Genomic DNA, 19,470 nt, shown 5'->3' with positions numbered 1-19,470 from the left:
GTGGGGCCAGGCTGATGTAGTTAAATCATGAGGAGAGGGGGGGGGGGGTAGAAGAGGGACTGAATAATAGTGAGAAACGTGGATAGTTGGCAGATGGTCGTGACTCTGAGAGAAGCAGAATGAGAGATAATAATATTATGTAATGAGGAGGGAGGGAAGACGCTAGTGAGGCGCTGGTCTATAACATTAATTTTGATAGGGCGTCTGTGGCTGTTGCCAGTTCAGGTGCAGCAGATACTTGCTGCACTTTTCCTTGAAGGACTGCAGCTTTCTGGTTCCCAGCCCTGCTGGTAGGATGGTCGCTGATAGACTATCCCACAAGGGAATAATGCAGTCTTGGTAAGAATCCCGGAGGCTGCTACGAGTGCGCACGGGCAACATCGACTTGAGCTGAAGAGGATGGCAATGGGCAGTATCGCGCAGCGCAGTATAGAGCCTATGGCTCTATCAGTCCTGAGTGGTAGTACATTGTATTACCAAGAGTATAATAATTATTATAAGTTATAATTATACTCTTGGTATTACCTGTGCTGCTACGGCTAGAGAACTAGACTGAGTCTTGACTGAGTGGTATGTCATAATGATCATGCGCATGTACAGTACCACACATCCCGATCACCGAGACTGTAATGTCGGAAAGGGTCGTCTATTCGTAATGCCAATAAGCAGCACGATCATCAACGCTGTATTTGGCGGGAGGGGTCTTAACTCGTGGGTGTTGCATGTTTTAGTGATTATGTATGTAGGCGCCAGCAAGATCGCTTGCACTGTTATCAAACTGCCAATGTGCCGACACGGCAAAAAGGCGGCATGCATTAGCCTGGAAGTATGCCACTGGCGCAATTGCTGACAACAACATGTACATAAAAGTACATATACGAAGCACAAGTCTTGTCAACAGACTGCATCATGCACGTACATTATTGTACACGCACCATGCATGGTAACTTTGGAGATCGGCGAGGTTATTGAATTCGTAGGAAAATGTGGTGTCTCCGTGGCCTCGGCATGACAGCCGGATTCCTGGGAAATCGATGTCCCAACCTGCCACTATTTGACCCGAGCATGTCAACCGGGAGATCCATGGCCAAGACGCTAGTTTCGAGGCGGCAGTAGCAATGCAAATATAAACGTGTAATACGGTGTATATGCCTTTCCCTCCTCACCCTCCCTTCAACAATGAACGTGCACACGTTAACACCGTGTCTGCAAGCCAGGTAATGTTTTGCACCGACCCGCATAGTCTGCTTCCAGGAATACTAAGTCTTGTAAATTGTCCGGACTACTTGTGACTCGACGGTTTCCTCTTCGTCAGCTTCCCTTGATTCTTTATTCCGGTAGTCTTGTGTATGCTAAGCACGCGTCTCTCTCTCTTCAGTGTCCCCTCGCCTCCCAGTGAGCGCCCCGGCTCGCGGGACAGAGAGCGGCAGACGGTCGTTGATCTGACTGTCCAGCAGCAGGTGTCCGACGCCAGGTGTAGTATACTAGTAGTAGTACATCAATTATCACTGAAGTGAAGCTTGTGCTGGATACCTCTCTGTGACATGGCTCAAGGTAAGACAGTAAGAGAAACACAGAGACTCAGAGGGAGGGAGAGGGAGAGAGAGAGAGAATGCATGCATGATAATTATTACTAATAATTATACCTACAGGACTGAGGGTCACTGTGTATTGTTAATGTACATTTGTATACTGGGATGTACTGCACTGCACGCACCGGTATAACCAGCCAAAGCGAACACAGCACGACAGTATTCGGATGTTCTCGTCGTATCATGCGTCTTTAGGTGCCATACTTATAAGCATTATGGATACCAGTGCCAGTGTCATCTGATACCATAATTTACGGATGGAGACATACATTTGATTGTCTTGAGGAAAGAAATTTGGGTGCGTTCTGCCATTGTCGACAGATCAATTGCAATGGGAATGCGATTGTCACTCTTTTTTCAATCACGTACGGCAACCACAGACAAATTCTGAATAGTCTGGCTGAAATCTAACGTCCTGATGGAATACTCGACGGTGCCAAAACTCGATAGAATCAAAAACACGCACAATCAGAGGACCTGTGCAGAGGAATGGGGATATTTTCAAATCGAGAAAGGAAAGGCGTCATCATAACATTGGGCATGATTGCCCCTTTGGCTTGCGATGTAAAATAAAAACAAATACAAAGGAACATAATGGATAAGAGTCCGTAATTATGTTCCTTTCCTTTCTCTATTTATTATTGGCTCAACATGGTTGGTTGGTTGGTTGGTTGGTTGGTTTATTTTAATTCGCACAATAAACGGGAACTAGGCCCAATGATAACAGGCGAATGTATAAACCGCATTTAGAAAAGAGAGGACAGGAATTAGAAAATTACGAAAGAAGACAGTAGTATCTGACAGAAGAGTCAAGCGAGTATCAGGGGTGACAGGGTGGTCGAGGAGAGCTAGGGGGCGGGCTAGTCTGAGCAACAATACGGTAGGCAACTTATGCTAAACTTTTTCTGTCTTGCTATGGTCCGAACATCATCCGGTAGCAGGTTCCAGAGTGCTGATCCTGCGACGGACGGCCGAGAAACGCCAGAGCGAGTGGAGGATGGCTGACTGAGCCATCTGAGTTTCATACTGGTATTCTCAAATCGCTTCTGGTTACTACTAGCGAAGTTGTAGAAGCTCAACGAGTTCTGAGTGGAGTGCACTAGTAATACTGCCATGAGTTTCTCTTCTTGGGATGTGCTTAATTCAGCGATGGTGTGCTGGTGTCTCGTTGTTCTTGGAACGAAACAAGTGCTCAGCAGGTTGCTTACTGGTGCACCAGCACACGGTTTCTGTTGGAGTGAGGCGCCCACCAAATTCAGCAGCGATAGGCAAAGACTTACAGCGTACATAGTTATGATGTTGGAGGTACACCACGATGCAGGAAGGAGTAGAGATTCAGTGTCCTCAGCCTTTAGTCCATCACGTACTTCCTTCAGTGGAGGACCAGGTAACTCCTCGATGTTTCTCATATCAGATGGAGGGCAAGGACATTATCGTGATACACACAACACTAAAAGTGCGAGAGGCTCGGGAAACTCTCCTGCAAGTTGCAATGGAAGTTTGTCTCTCAGACTCTGCACCTCGTACATATAACACTCATGGGTATTAAATTTCCGAATGGCTAGCTGGACTACAGTCTCGACAAAACTCATTGAAAGAACTCTATTGAACAACTACTAACTGTACATCATTAAAAATGGGACCTTTCAGGGTGTCTGACATCTCTCAGCTTGTAGCTCACTAGTATTAACTATTATAGTGTCTCTTGCTCTGTTTCAGCAGCTCTTTCCAAATTGTGAAAAGCCACCAACTGTATCATTTTTTTGCCAGGGTAGTGTACTCTGATACCACCGACTCTGTGACAACGAATCTTTACACCATCTACGATGTTGTTATGTGGTACAAGGCGACTTGAAATCGTGCACGACGGTCGGTAGCGGAATAAGTAAAGTAAGGGAAAGTGATGATGGCAGAATGGGTCGCCAGGGGTCTTGATGCAGACAAGTCACCTCAAGAGTCAAGGAACTTATGGCACCCAACTGGGGACTTCAGCTCTGGAGCAAACGGGATACACCTACTCAATGAACAAAGTCAATGAACAAAGTTGATGGTTTGGGTTTGGAGGCTTCTCTGCAATGAACTACACAATTGCAATGAGGTCAGGACATGAGGCAACAATAGCAGGTATCCACAGAAGTATGTGTTGGTTTCCTTACTTGCTAGACTGATTTTATATGATTCTGGACTGATTTGAATCATATTATCTTCCTTATTGGCCATGGGCCATCGTGGAAATAAAGAATAATAATAAAGTATATCTTGCTCATCGCGGAGAAGTGTACAGTTGACCTGCGCCGCAGCGGAACATAGACATGCCACATCTGCGTTACAAATGTGACCGAGTCGCGGATCGCAACACCCGTGCCCCGGACCCCCGGTACACACGCACGTGCCGCTATTGCCAGTGTTGGCATTACTAATAAGAGTACCCTCGTTACCAACACTCAACACTGGACAACAGCCATAAAACAAGTGCCAATTGTACGCAATCACATACAAACTACTGTCGAATTCAATTTGTGAGAACGTGCGATTTGTTCTGCATTCACATGTGGTCGAGCCAAATCTCAAGCAGACACTGCCGGCGTGAATTTCAATTACACTCCGCAACAATTTTTAAAGTGTACATCTCGCCACCCGCCTATAGCTTCCGAACCCGAGTGCCGAGAACCCCGCCGAACAGATCACCACGGCTGAAGTGATTTCATCAACCATCCTGATCGTTGATCTATCAATTCTGTTTCATGATTGCACATCTCGAATTCAAGGCACAGGAACTATGCTCCCCAACAACTCACACTCACCACTGTCCTATGGTTCTGGGTCGGAAATTTCATCAATGATGTGCCTTCAGGCGTGCGTAGGCCTCGGGAAGCCCAAGCGGCGGATCGAATCACAAACCAATCAGACTAAACGCACCATGAAGCTTTGCAGGAAATGAAAACGTCATTTCAATCCAGCAAATGTAATTCATTGCAAACTCTTTTAATACTGAAGTACATGTACATGTATTCTTGCTACGGATCTCGATCGGGCAAGTGGCCAGTTCTCAGTGTCCGCGTGAGGAATTGTAAACCGAACAAGATAAATCCACAGACAACCGTACCACCAGGGTCATATCCGAGCACTTGTCCCAGCTAGGCGGAGCCACATCGGTCATCAAAACGGCTGGAGAAAATCGAAGGACATAAATTATTCACTTTGTTTAGGGCAGGGAAACCTCCCGGATCCTGGGAAGAGCGTACACATATTTGACTATTGCAAATCGACGTACATGTATCAGGTTACCATGTTGCAAACTCCATCATAAATGTACATGGCTGTATCCCTTCCTTCCATTCCTGCCTTCCATTCACATTTCTAGCGGGAAATCATCGTCACCGTAATCTAATATAAACGGAAAATGTCCTTTGCACCATCGAAGCAATTAGGATATTGACTTACCACACGGAAGACCGAAATCGATCCCAGTCTTCGTTTGCTGCCAGGCAAGTCTGTCGTGCAAGCGATTGTAGATGAGATTGCGGAAAGAAGAACGCATTGGAACATGGAATTGCAAGGGCTAGACTACATAGGATAGCCACAATGCTGGCTCAGTGTCCGGGTGAGCAGATTCATGTAGGGAGGAACGCTCACGCAGCTTATCCAGCAGCCTGAACTCATTCTGAGAGAGTTTGGACTGCAATGAGGCTGTTGAGGGCAAGCAATCGTGTCATCTACATGTTAGTAGTCTATCTGTGAGTGTATGTGCCCAGGCGCCGCCAATTAAGCTTCAATAAGGCGCTGGTTGTTGATCAAGCCACAACGTATGGTTGGAATGGACAACTCACACACGGGCATGGAACTACTGTATTCAGAAAACAGGGCAGCCAATACATTCTCAGTCCTTCAGTGATGATGCAGATGCCGCACAGAAGCCAACAATACGCCTCAAACTTCCAGGATAATTTCAAGGTTTTGCAAACAGTTCAAGCACATGGCATGGTATGACAAACACTCAGCCACACACGCTACTACTGAGTACTGTACTAGCTAGCCAGTGCATCCCTTGGTACGGTACCATACTAACAAGCTGGACCATGGAGAAGAGAGATCATGTCCACGCCCGAGCCTTGACAAGGAAGATGACTGCAACCGTCATGGCTGTCATGCAGCCAGGCTACTTTTGCTCCGCAACTGTCAGGAAAGTTCCACTTGTGGCCGTGCCAGGGTGCGGAATAGCAAGGAAAGACCATCAGAGGTGGTCTTAAAATGCATGTACATGAGCCTCAAATGGCTCAATTCACAACATACTTCGTAATCGACTCAGACAGTAGGACTACAAACTATCGAGAAATAACGACCAGTAGCTCCTCGCACGTTCTTCCATCGTTTGCCTTTGGGATTTGCGTCCGCCAGATTTGTTCGCGCTTCAAATGAAATGACCACCCATACTGTGGGGTACCACCGTCTCAGGGACCCATGACTACCACGCGCCGTCCAGTAATCTGGAAATAGCCCATCACCGCTGCACACAGTATTTGAGACTCTATCTGACAACATGCATTGCCCTACGTGCATTGTCGATTTTTTCGCGACCAGCCTTTGCACTCTGCCGAATTACTTGTTGCTTGGTCAAACACTGGGTTTCCTGGGAAAAGGGCCCTTCGACGCGCGTCAACCGCGACATCAACATTCCAAGAGACCCATGCCAACACTGCGAGCACATGGCAGAATGGACAGGTCAGGCACAATTATTATGTCGATGCCACGTTATACATCATGTGTTGGGAAAGGACAAGGACATGATTGTGCAGTACGGACGGTACACATGCAGGCATTAGCCGCCCTAGATCTAGCCGCCATCTTGGTCGACATCTCCACATAATTATGCCATCACACACTTGTACAAATCATCCTACTAGTAGTTTCGTGATAAGATCTCACTAGGCCTCCAGATCCCGTCAACAAAACAGGCCTCTGAGATCATCTTACGGCAGCCTCATTTACCACTTCAAAGTACATGTACAGTGTACTTGCCTAAGCACACCATCTACATTATGCCAATGACTATGTGCATGCAAGTGCAAAGTTTCAGCATGCACAAGGTCAGCTGGGCCATTGTGATACTGTTGTTCTCAAACTGTATAAAGCTACTAAGTAGTTGTTGGTTTTGACCTAGCTGATGGGGCTGATGGGGCTGACATCTTGATCCGAACACTGTGACCGTGAAAAACGCTCACAAGTCACGAATGGGAGCAATCGAAAGCACAAGTATTAGTTAACCCCTATGCAGTAAGGATAGATACCGCCTAATGGACAAGATATAAATAGTTGTGAGTATTTCTCTCCATCTGTAAGCGATTTGGGAGCAAGGCCGCAAGCGCGGGACTATGCAGAGAACCATGGACGCTGGATGCTGTGAAACACCATCCCGCGGTTTTGTCAGGTTAAATAATTTAGTCGCCCTGATTGCCCCTCCCGAATACGATCGTGAATATCGCCACTCCCAGGACCTTCACTGGAGACTGGAGTGTAACGAGCCCTCGTTCACTATACTGTACTAACATTGGACATGACAGTCACGTTCAGCGATTCAATTGTCACCTTTCTTTCCGACGTTCCGTGTTTTGTTTGGCCGTGACATTGGGTTTTTTACACATCGAAGCAGAGTACTACAAATCATAGTATCTCTGTTTCGTTGTGTCATGTCCTGCGTTCGTGTTGCCTCTCTTCAGGCTCTAGCTTCAGCGCGAAGTGCAGTATGATTGTCCTGTAGAGTATCTGTTGTGGTGTTCTGTCATGTCTGTTAGTGTTATCGCCTTGCACGATAGCGTTTACTGTGTTGAAGCCACTTTACGGGCAAACAAAACACAATTAATTATTGCCATCATGGTGGAGGAGTAGAACCCAGGTAGAAGTACAGATGTAGAGTAAAGTAATACAGCGTTTACTGTGTACTTTATGCCCTTGCTACATTTACCGATGGGATTGGGAGGGAGCAATCAGATTCCTTTCCCACTTGCCCGAGCGAATACAATGCATGTATGACACAAATCTAATGTTAACCTTGTTCCATTGAACACTTTGTTATTTGGCTCTGCCGTCGCGGAATCCAGCACTTTTGGAAACAACAAAGTCATGTAGCTTGTGACACAAAATCCCATGACAGTCTTGCTTTCTAATAACGTTACATAGTGATAATTAACTTATTGGCACGAACTTCAACACGATAAGTCAGCCGTCTGCCCCCAAATAATAATTAGCTGGGCTTCGTTCTCGACTAAGACTTGAACTTACACGAGAACTCTGACTTACGGGCCGGTTTTTCATTCTGTTTCATTTCCCTCCAGAGACAGATCACCGGCACAGAGAAATTTATCAGACTGGTTTCAAATTAAATCATGCCTCCATTTCGGTGGAAGAAACGGATAGATTGAGATCGCTCAGATCTACATGTACATGTGCCACCAAATCCCCTCACAGTTATTGTGCAACCCACCCATTGATCCCATGTTTAGCCTGGCCATGGTGTACGTCTACTACTGAGTTGTTCTAATGTTTAGTCGTTCCGATTCTCTCCGTCATGCTCTTGCTTTCGTTTGTGTCCTAATAAAGTCCATATTCTGGTCAGACCGAGTCGGATCGCCAGCGCGTTGCATGGTGTTGTGTTGGAGCATTTCTGGCACTTCTGGGTTGGAATCGTTGTACGTGTAGCTGCTTGCTACTGCTCACTGCGCCCACTCGGTGCTTACGAAACAAGCAAGAAAACGAAACTATTCCGAGCAGTCGCAATGGCCAACATCTAATTGGCACCAGGGCAGGGGAACATCGACATGGTACGGATATATCATTTTAGCCTTTTAGGCGAACATCCTGGGTGTAAACCATAATGCTCTGGAGCGGCCGAAGCCTGAGGCCCGTGTTGTGTTGGCTACACGGTCCGCCTTCTTTTTTTCTAATTCCGTGTCTGCGAGTCTGCGACCGAGCTCAAAATCATGAGTCACTGCTATGGCCTTCTCGCGACAGGCTCGATGTCTTGTGGAATCGTCCCTGCCCTTAGTGGTCTGTTCAAGCTGGCGGCATGGCGTCCACTGTTTTACTATGCCCATGTAATTATGTGCTTTGTGGCCAACGGCCAAGCCAGGGGCACGCTGGCTAAGAAAAGCTACCCCGAGCTGCACCTAGGCCAGGGTCAAGCCCCAAAGAAAAGAGTCAAACATCGGGCACCTTCAGTCGCTAACTGTTACTTCAGTTCAGCTAGACCAGGCGCTGAGTGTGGCAGTCGAGTTCACATCGACCGTCACTCGTCAGGTGTGCGGTGACCGGAACACAAGTCCGTGACACATGTCCAGCTCAAACTCCAAGTCCAAGTCTTTTCTCGTGGTCAGAGCGCTGCAGGACTCGACTGAACGCCAGATGATGCGGATCGGACTGGATCTACACTTGAATGTCACTTCTGCAGACTACAGTCTGGCCCAAGCTCGGGACAGCATCCACTTGCACTAGCTGTGGACGTCATGTGTAGTGCCTGTAGACCATGGTAGACTGTAGTGTGGTGTGGACATGGTCATGGGAGATGTACGCGCATGCACTTCTTTGCCCAGGGCTGACTGGTATGCCCTGCATTGGCCTTGGCAAGCGCATGTCAGATCGCCTCACGAGACAGACCTCGCGTGCCTTCCCTGGAAATCCAGTCACGGGATGGATTACCCGAGAAAAGAGTTGTTGTTCGACATCACATCGCTGCTGGTCGCAGCTAGGAATGGATGTGGAAGAATTAGAAACACTCGACGAGCGTCGAGCTAGCGATACAACGGTAGTGCTTCTGTTGTGCAGCTGGTGCGAGCGACTAGAAGCGTAGCGGCCTACTTCGGCCTAGCCTAACACACACCACTGCCTATCCCTGACCCCCTGACCCTGGCCTTGGTGACATGCACTGACTGCACTGATGCCGTCGAGTCGAAGATCTACCTCTACCCTCACCCGTTCCGTGCTGCCGCTGTGTTCCTGTGAATTTCCACTCAAAAATCAGAAACGGCAATGTCGCGTTTCACTTGCAATCGGGTACAGCCTGTGTCAAGAAGGGAAAAGAAAGTCCGCCGAAACAACGTTCACCTAGTCTTCCTGCTGTCAGTGATTATCATCTGACGCGCATCATGGCCACACTCACAATGCCCTTGTTCAAGGAAATGTCACCTCACTTCTGTGACTTGAAGCAGCAGCAGCACTACCAACATCAGTCGCTGGTTTCCTGCACAAACGGCCCGAGCCATGGGGCACTGCCACTACCACTGGTCCTGTCGACCGAAGGTGCAGCAGAAGTCACTTCGGCGCTGTACACGACACCGCATCCGCCACCCACTCGGCCCACGGCCACCGCCAATGCGGCTGTGAATCGTCATGCCCGTTGCGACTCGCTGGTCTGTCATGCGTCCTCCACGCCGAGTCCGACATCCAACATCAGTTGTACTTCGGACGACGGCGTTTTCTGGTCGTTGATGTTCGACGAGGAGACGAGCGACGTCGCGGCACACGAACCGACTTTGTTTGACTCATCCCTGGCGAGATCCTTTTCTTCATCGCCCCTGCCCCTGGAACAGCTGTCATCATGCCGTGAGTTTGTTTTCCCTTGTGGGCACTAGTGTTTGTGAAATGCAAGACTTCTCATTCGTGTGACTGGAAATTTTGTAGACGTCTACATAACTTCAAAGTCATTGGCGATCATGACCCACAGGTTCCTGGCTGAAGTGAAGGATCGATGTACGACTTTGATTCATTGACAAGGCGTGCTGTCAATGCGAGGTGCCAGATTTCCTCCGCCTCGAGTGCCTCTTGTTATGGCATTTTGGCGATCTATCGCTTTCCTGATTTCATTCTCCTCGAGGGCTGTATGTGGCCGGGAAGGTGTAGATCTTCTGGGGCGGTTCACGGCACACGCCGTAGGCAAACATTCTGCTGTGTTTTGTGCCCAATCGGCCTTGGGTGTGTTACATAACTAGCGAGTTTATCTTTACTTCCTGTGATGACACGACTGATGGTGACATGTCCTGACGACCAGTCGGCACCGTTTGCTTTCTCGTGTTTGTGTGGCGTGTTGCAGGGTCATCAGTGTGGCCTGGTGGACAGGCGCCGCTGTACGAGCTACTGGACCCGCTGAAATGGGACTGCTCCACCGTGGCCCTGTGGCTGAGCAGAAAAGTGTTTGCCAGTGGCAGCATCACTCAGACTCGCCAAGCCGACCTGGAATTCTACCAATGGTGAGTTCTCTCTCTAAAAAGTAAAATACACAGATTCCCTATGACGTGTTGCACAGCCACGGTACTGTAACAAGGGTGTGTTCCGCGGGCACGGGGCTTGTTTGTCTGGTATGGGCAGTCATCCCATTATTCCCATGTCTTCCAAGATCCAGATGTACTGTGTCTAGACTCTTCCAGATGCACTGTGTCAGCGGCAATCAATAACTATTACTTGAGCGATATCGATTTTTTCAGCAGAACACTTATCACCCAAGATCAGAAGGACTTAGGAAGCTCTAAGCTGATTGTTGAATGAGTGCCAACCTGCACTGCTGCAGATCTCCCATATGCACACTACTACTATAGTAGTACTTAGTAGGGTGCATACCAGGCATATTGTACAATGTATCTTCATCACAAGTGGACAGTGACAGGTGGCTATGACAATGGCTTGCTTCACTCTTTCCCATTCACGTGAAATATTTTCTGAGTAGGAGATCCCATCCACTGGGCTAGACTATCCCCTGGGTAATCCGGGCCAAATACATAAAAATGACAAGGGCAACTAAGTTAGTTACTTCACTGCTCTAACTTCACCGTGGACTGCACTGCACAATGTCACGAAGCTGCTAAAGTACTTTTCCTGCCCACGCCTGCACAATGAGGGTATGCACTTGTAACACAACCACGCAAACAAACACTTACACACACACACACACACACACACACACACACACACACACACACACACACACACACACACACACACACACACACACATAAGGATTTGCTATGCTCTTGTGTTGATAGGAATTTCGTGGCAATGAAGAATGAGCGCCTGAGTGGAGCAGAGCTGAGCGATATGTCCTTCGCCAGCTACTTTTCTCGCTGGGGCTACTCTGCACCTGCTGTCTTTGAGAGCTTCCTGAACCAACTACAGACCTTCGGTCATGCGCGTGAGTAGATGAAGATATGGTTGATAGGTGTTTGCGTATGATTAGTCGGATTGTGCCACCAAGATCAAGCTGCATGTGGATTGCTGTCTGCTGCAGGGCATGGCCTACAACGTTTCATTGGCATGAGCGATTTGTAATTTTGCCGAATAATTACTAATTACTAGTAATTAGCATTGATGATTTGTAGTTCTGTCTGAGTTGATCAGTCTGTTGGGTCAGTTTGCATATCTCTGTGCACTTTCCCTTCTGCATCAAGGAAGTGAGCCGTGGAATTTGTGATCAGCATGGAATGAGCTGACACTAATTGCTTGATGGCCCACGTTTTCGTGACACTCCAATCCATTGCAGACCTACTGAACATCGATTTCGCTTGAATTGCCAATATCCTCGATTCCTGCCCAGTCGCAAGAACGACGTGATTATTTTGTTCTCGAATCTAGACTCCAATTTAGGCTTATCCGTTGGCGTGTATGGTATGTCGTTTATTGTGTTTGCAGAGGCGTTAGGCTGCAACCTACTCGACGTGTGGCATCAATTACAAGTGGCTCACCCCGTCGCAAGTACATGTAGTTCGGCTGCCAAAGGCATTGATCGTCGATCACATCGTCCGCCGACCTTCCAGTCCAGTCTGCATCCGGTCCTGGAGCAGATCGGTGATGATGACGACGACGGCGAAGGCCTTTCCGCGGAAGCTGGCAGCCAGCTTGCAACAGGTGCGAGAACACATGTGGGAATGTCAGCAGGTGCTGTATGCCCTGCACAGTGCCAATGTGTATGCACTTGCTTGCCACACTCGCTACCTGACATGTCATCATACACCTGAAACATGGCATCCGAGGTGGCACACATGCAGCCAGTGGAGTGGCGTGTCTGGCACTGCATGTTCCTCAAGCAATTCCGATGCCTTTGATAATTGAATGTCACAGCTGCTGGTTCGGCGCTTCCTCTTCCCATTGTACAAACAAGTGAGTTGCATTCTTTGTGTAGGCAAGCGGCTGTGTTCTCGACTGACTTACATATGGATGAGGCCAACCGGTGGTGCTGTACTGGTCTTCTGTTTTACAGATTTCAGCCAGCAGGACGAGCTTGAAACGCACTCCACCAGCGACTGTGATATTCAGTTCAGCGCGGGTATCTCCAGTCCAGATTCGATGCTGCTGGACACGTGTCCGGCGTCACTGCCCTCGCCCGCCTCACCTGTGATGAGCGATGCCAGCAGCGCGGACACCCTCTGCGGCCAGTTCTCCCCGCGGTCCAGTCCCATGAGCGGCAGTGCGGCGGCCATGATGCTTTGGTCCCCGGACAACATGTCGTCATGTAGTCATGCGGTTCAACCACCGCTGACGCCGACCAGTCAACCGAGGGAAACCAGCAGCGTGTCAGACTCAGGTAAGCGCCAGGACCTATGGAGATCCTGCAGTGTTGCTCTCTTTTCTGCAACAACACGACGTTTCCTTGCCCCTATGGATGGTGTGATGTGCCAGCTGCTGTGTATCCTATTGTTGAATATATTGGATGAGCACACTGATATTCTGTGAGGTTTGATGGTGTATGACCTTGGCGGAAGTGTAGGTGCTCAGAATGGCCTGGTTTTAGCTGGTTTGTACTAAAACTTGGGTATGAGTGGCAATACACTGCTCATGTGCTGTGGCGTGCAGGTCCATGTCAGTGGGCTATGACTTAAACTTCATCCAGATTATCCTATGCCTGGCACAGAGATCGTGCATGACATGAAGGTAGTCTGCCACCAAACTAGTGCAGCTTGAGCTCCAAACGTACAGTGCGTGATGTCTTGTCAACCATTGGTGTTCATTTGGTGTGTCTACCTGTCTTCTTGTGCAGATTATGAGTCGCTCGAGTCATCTGCTTCTCCGACTACAGACCAGGCATGCAGTCCACCTGGTGAACTTGTGCTGTCTCCGGCGTCCGAATGCCCACTGTCTGTGGCGGACAGCAGCATGAATTCTCCCAAGCTATCGCCAGAATACTATCGTGAGTTACATGCTGCTCGGCAGAAAATTGTTGTTGTACTGAAATGTATCATTGTTCTTGGTCTGCGTTCATTATGACCTCAGCTGAGGGGTGTAGGGAGAATGGGAGGGGGGGGGGTCCATAGCAACAGGACCGATCCATCACATCAGCAGTAGTGAGCGAACGGCCGCAAGTTCTTTGTTTGTACGAGTACAGACAGTATTGGACGATAATTTAAATTTATTTTAAACTGTTTGTATGTGTGCACATGGTGATCTTGTGACTTGTGAGCAGCTGTGAAGAAGCAGCGACACCGGAAGCCACGTCAGCGAACACCTCTGCCGCCGTCTCTAACCTTCCCCGAGGCATCAGGTGTGTGTTCTACTAATGCTGCATGGTCTTACATTGAAGCATGGTTCTATTTCTGTTCTAGTGGCACACCTTCGCCATGAATGCCCTCTCCTTAAACCTTGTTACCAGCTGTGTACACCTGGTGTCTGATGAAACAATTTCGCTATAAACCGTTGTGCAAGTTCCAATGACAACATCAGCAGTTGCATGGTTGGCTCGTAAACCCAAGCCAGATTGTGGAAACAATTCGGTTAGAGCTTTCTTGTCTTGCAAATCACTGGCTTGGTTCAGTGTATGCCTGTGTCACTATGTGTGCATGCATTCACACACAAGGAAGTTCCCATACTTGTTCAATGTGAGCACAATACATTTTGCCGGGTTGCAGTACGCTCTACAGCACCTCACAGCTTGCAAAGGGCCCCATGGGAACGTGACACCAGTGAGTACTACAACTGGCCGCTGTGCAGTCTCTCACGGTAACTTCTTCACTGCTGTGCATTGCATCATGTTGCTCTTTCAGCAGGAATCAACCTATGGGAGTACCTGCTTGAGTTGCTGGCCGAGCCAGGTGTATACAGCAAGATCATCCTGTGGAAAGACCGGCCAAACGGCGTGTTTTGCTTGTTGGACTCGGAGGTGGTGGCGATGCTCTGGGGCCTGCATCGCAACAAGAAGACCATGAACTACGACAAGATGTCCAGAGCGATGCGCTACTACTACTCCAAACTCATTGACAAGGTTAGCACGGCTGCATTTGCAATGTGCGTTGGTTGTAGATATTCAGTGCCTTACTAGGGGTGGCTACCTTCTTGTTTCGCACACGCTCACCGATGTGTCTGGTCCACCCGGTAGAAGTGCGGGCTTTATCTTACGGTCACTGGGTACTAAAGAGTGGTGTGCCAAAGAACGAACAGGCTAGGATTTCACCAAGTGCTTGTACAGTATACCGGTGTATAGGCGGTGAATATGACACACTGTGGTACATGAAGAATAGGAACGACCTAGCTTATGACCCTGACCTCTTCTTTCATACCCAAGACAGTCACTGCTGTAAGGCAGTTGGTGTTTAGCATGACTGTACATTCTGAAAGATGTTGGGCTATCTACGCCGGTATATATTGGAAAAGCATTGTAACACACGGATCAGTATTGGATTGAAGCATAATTGCCTGTGAAACTGTTTTCCTCTTCACCTCAGGTGTCTGGGAGTCGGCTCACGTACAAGTTTCTGCCGAGCACCAACTGGCTGACGTACGTGCCAAAGGCCAACGGCTATGATGACCAGTACGCCGGCAATCGTTCACTTGTCTGCCACGGCCGCTTGTCTCGCCGGCGACCCAGCAATAGCCGTGTGTCACTGACCGTCACACAGCACAGCCGATGAATGTCAAAGGAAACTGAACCAGTTACTTAGATTGCTTTGAATACCACCGCTGCTCGGGAATGTAACTTACTACTTGTCGATTGGCGCTAGAGCACATCCATCGGCTAGGGAAGACAGTGGAATGTGGAATCAACTAGCACAGTCTCAAGTCCCCATGTACACAGCGTCACGGCTGATCCCTGAGCTTTCGTCATGCAGCACTTCGTCAACACATGGATTCTGCTGCATTTGAACTTCTTCTTTTTGATTGCATGCCACAAGCATAGGCTGGCTGCCACTCTTTGGTTACGTTCTGCTGGCAAACATGCTGTGTGGATTAGGATAATTATTGTGAAGTCTTACACCCAATCAGTCATTGCTGAAAATGTTGACAAACGAGTAAATAATCCTATTCAATAAGGTACCCCCCCCCTCCCCACAGCATCAAATTATACTAGCAACATACAAACCGTTTCTCATGTCACTTGAAGTCATAATTTTTATAGCACAAAGATAATACACACGCAATTGCCATAATCTCTAGGTCCTTTCTTTTCTTTTCCTTTTTCTTCTTCCTGATTGCGTGCTACAGTATAATTATCATCATGTACTTTGATTTATACAGAATTTCCCTTGATGACAGCTATCCAGCAGACCTGTTAGGTGTTGATCATTTTCAGTTCATGGTTCATAATCGTTTGGTCGCTCTTTTGAGTCTTTTCCTCACTGGCTGCTCAGCCATCCTCTCCACCACAGAGTATAATAATTATCGTACATGTGTTCTGCTGCTGAAATAACCGTTGAAGTCAGGGCAGTGTGGGTGAAATGAGCTGCATGGCTGCAAGCTGTGGTGCAGTACTGCAACATGAACACAAAATAGTTAATATAACTTAGTACTGCAACATGACCGCAAATACAAAGTACTGCTACATGTATGCAGTGTCGGCTAAGCGCACATGTATGACACAAAATGGTTCCTAAAAAATGGTGACGCTAACAACCAACAATTTTTAAAGCAATTCCCATTTTTGAGAGGTGCAACGTGTGCCACATGCACAGTGTACTGACTATTGTACAAGTACAATCAGGGGTCTATACAGGGGGGGGGGGGGGGGTCTTCGTACACCCAACCGCTAGGCGCTACCTCTTGATGGGTAATACCAAGAGTACATAAATGTAAGCCCCGGCCCCGGGGCGTACATGTACATGTACATGTATAATTATACTCTTGGTAGTACAATCATCTACTCAGTTGCCCAAGACTTGGCGAGCAATGCACTCTACTGCCGGCATGGAACCCCCATAGCCACACCTTACAAGACTGTAACAAGGTGGAGCACACCGTGTTCGGACACCGTGTTCGGACACCGTGTTCGGAAACAATGACCTTTCCGGCTACAACCATCCAAGGTTGGCGAACACGGTGTCCTCTACCTTCAAGGCTTGTAATACATGCTGTCAACCAACAATATGTTTGAACAAACAAGGTTTCAATGATCTAGTACCTTCCAAGACTCTACACCATCTCTTTTAGATAGGCTCAAAGCATCAAAGTCAGAGGGCTCTAAACTGCATTCAAGAAGCACAGCGAACTTTGTTCGTCACTAGCACTCGTGTTCTGTCTTGGATTGCAAGGCACAACGCATGGTACTATGAGTGCATTGAGTGGCCATGCTGTTTGGTTTGCCTAAGAACATACGTGTAGCACCGGCCACAAATAATGGGTTACATGCTAGACGAAGGAGGCAGACCCGCGAATACCGGGTCTATCATGTAACATGTAGGTCTCTGCCAGTACCATGTGTGTTTCAGAACAGGCAGGAAAGTGTCCAGAACAACGTCACAGAGAAATTCTAATGAAGAAGCTGGGCGGAACTAGAACGTACATGTGCTGCGCCTGTGTGTTAGAGGTGTGGGCAAGGCCCCAAGGCGAGAGGAAGCTGCCCGTTGGTATTAGACCGCTGCCGTCACCTCACCTGTGACCGGCTGTGCTTTCACGACCAGACTTCTATTCTGCACCTGCCAGTACATGTACATTCCAAATGTACTCGTTGCACACCTGCGTCAGTTCTGTGGAAAAGGTTTTGTTGGCATCAGATTGCATCGCAGACAGCAAACCCTGGGGCCAATATTCCGGTGCTTCCATGTTTGTTGATTCGTGACATCATGTTTAGGCGGCGAGAGTAGAGGAAACAAGGACACTAGTATTATAAAGTAGAGGACATTGAACAATCTGTTTCGGCGTCACAGTCATACAGTCTGTTGTCTGTTCAAAGACATGTTGTTGTTGTATTCTAGATTGCTGTGTGTATGCGCGCGCGTTTTGTGTGTGTGTGCGCGTATGTGCGTGTGCGTATGTGGTGTATGTGTGTGTGTGTGTGGTGTGCGTGGTGTGTGCGTATGTAGTAGTAGTAGTAGTATTTATTTTATTTACCATCGGATGCCTCAACAGTGGTGCACACAACTCTTAAGAGGGCCGATAACGGGATAAGGGGCCGTCCGTAAATATCGATGTTTTTTTAGAGACGATATTGGTGCGTCTGGGGGGGAGGGGGTTTGAGCCATGTGCGTCTTTTCGAGCATCAGAAAAATATCGATGTAAATATCTGAAGTTTCGCCGATCCCGGCACGCGGACGTCTAAATGGCTATACAAGAAATGTGAAACCAGCTTCCGTTCGCGGAGCTAAAACTCGCGACACAAGAACAAAATCAAAAATTGGAAGCTGTACGCCCATGGCGAATTTCAAGCGCAAAAGAATGAGCTATTGATTGTGGAAATCGGCCGAACGATGCCTGCAGGAGACCTTTTTCAAGACGTAGAGGCAGTGCGAACAAACACGGACGAACTCCACAAGAGCTTCCAGTTTTCACTGTCTGAACAAGGATTTGAAAAAATTCAAGCCCGAGCGTAGCCGCTTTGGCTACACCAGTACACGGTGGCTGTGAGCACTGCACTGCAGCGCCAACCCGGTTCGCTCCCCCCAGGCGATGCAGCTATTGCGTGAGTGCGGCGGGATTTTCACGCCTACACCGGACCCTCAACATGACAACATCCTGGGCACTTCATGAGCATCCAAAAAATTAATATTGATTCCATGATCTAGATGTACATGTGCGTCTTCTGGGGGGAGGGAGGGGGGTCAAGGGAGAGAAGCACCAATATCGTCTCTAAAAAAACATCGATATTTACGGACGGCCCCTAAGTGGAAAGGAAAGGAAAAGAAAAGAAAAAAAAGAAAAAAAGAAGAAAAAAAATTGGAATTCAGACATCAAGCAGTACAGTAATCAAACACCAAGTCAACTTCAATCTTAGTACAAGAACTATCAAGATCATCGAGAAACTCAACAGATTCCAAAAAGAAGGTCAAAATACTTCTTAAACGCCACTGGGTCTTTAAAAAGATCCCTGAGTTGGTTTGCAAATGTAGAGGTACGGTGGTGTCTGCGCCACTCGGCAGGTAGTGTATTAAAGAAAATTGCGGCATGATTAGAAAAAGAATTTACTCCATCAGTTGTCCGGTGCTTAGATATGGCAATGGAAGCATTAGAGTGGCTTCTAGTTCTAAGGCCTGTTGTGATCGGTGGAAATAATTCCGTTAGGGTAGGCAGTGAGATGATGACATGATGTCTATGAATAAACTGGGCATGTGTGTGTGCGTATGTGTGTGTATGTGTGTACGTGTGTGTGTGTGTGTGTGTGTGTGTGTGTGTGTGTGTGTGTGTGTGTGTGTGTGAGTGAGTGATAAAATAGATGAAGTGTGGGAATTATTACGTCGTAAGAATAATGCAATGATATCATCATGCGTGGTCCGTGGTTGTTGCTCTTGATTGCCAAAGCGAAGGTACTACTATAACACACTGTACTACATACTTCAGTGCAGACAGTAGGCCACTACTAGGTGAGAAGTGGAAAGGTCGGTAGGCCTAAGGCGTTCAAGAGTTGCTTGGTGTGAGCATTATCACAGTTCACACTGACCTCGTACCCAGCACATGAATAAGCTCAGCCATTATTGCTTTA

At 47.9% G+C, this 19,470-nt stretch overlaps 1 protein-coding gene across 3 annotated transcripts; it reads left to right on the top strand.

The window, feature by feature from the left end:
• Nucleotides 1-1,173: 1,173 nt before the first annotated feature.
• On the top strand, nucleotides 1,174-16,225 carry LOC135817454 (DNA-binding protein D-ETS-6-like). 3 transcript variants are annotated; one of them, XM_065330662.1, is made up of 9 exons: nucleotides 1,174-1,554; nucleotides 10,675-10,831; nucleotides 11,621-11,766; nucleotides 12,264-12,479; nucleotides 12,832-13,155; nucleotides 13,609-13,758; nucleotides 14,032-14,109; nucleotides 14,609-14,826; nucleotides 15,287-16,225. In XM_065330662.1, the coding sequence occupies exons 1-9, from the start codon at nucleotides 1,545-1,547 to the stop codon at nucleotides 15,470-15,472; spliced, it is 1,485 nt and encodes a 494-aa protein (XP_065186734.1). In that variant the 5' UTR covers nucleotides 1,174-1,544; the 3' UTR covers nucleotides 15,473-16,225. The 3 variants fall into 3 exon arrangements, with proteins under 3 accessions (XP_065186734.1, XP_065186726.1, XP_065186718.1); XM_065330654.1 differs by lacking the exon at nucleotides 1,174-1,554 and adding an exon at nucleotides 9,328-10,187 and having other exon boundaries at nucleotides 14,612-14,826; XM_065330646.1 differs by lacking the exon at nucleotides 1,174-1,554 and adding an exon at nucleotides 9,329-10,187.
• The last annotated feature ends 3,245 nt before the right edge of the window (nucleotides 16,226-19,470 follow it).

The sequence above is a fragment of the Sycon ciliatum genome, chromosome 1 (assembly GCF_964019385.1).
Source record: "Sycon ciliatum chromosome 1, ocSycCili1.1, whole genome shotgun sequence".
Classification (NCBI taxonomy): Eukaryota; Metazoa; Porifera; class Calcarea; order Leucosolenida; family Sycettidae; genus Sycon; species Sycon ciliatum.
Note: the sequence above shows the minus strand (reverse complement) of the source record. Positions and strands in the feature narration are given on the sequence as shown.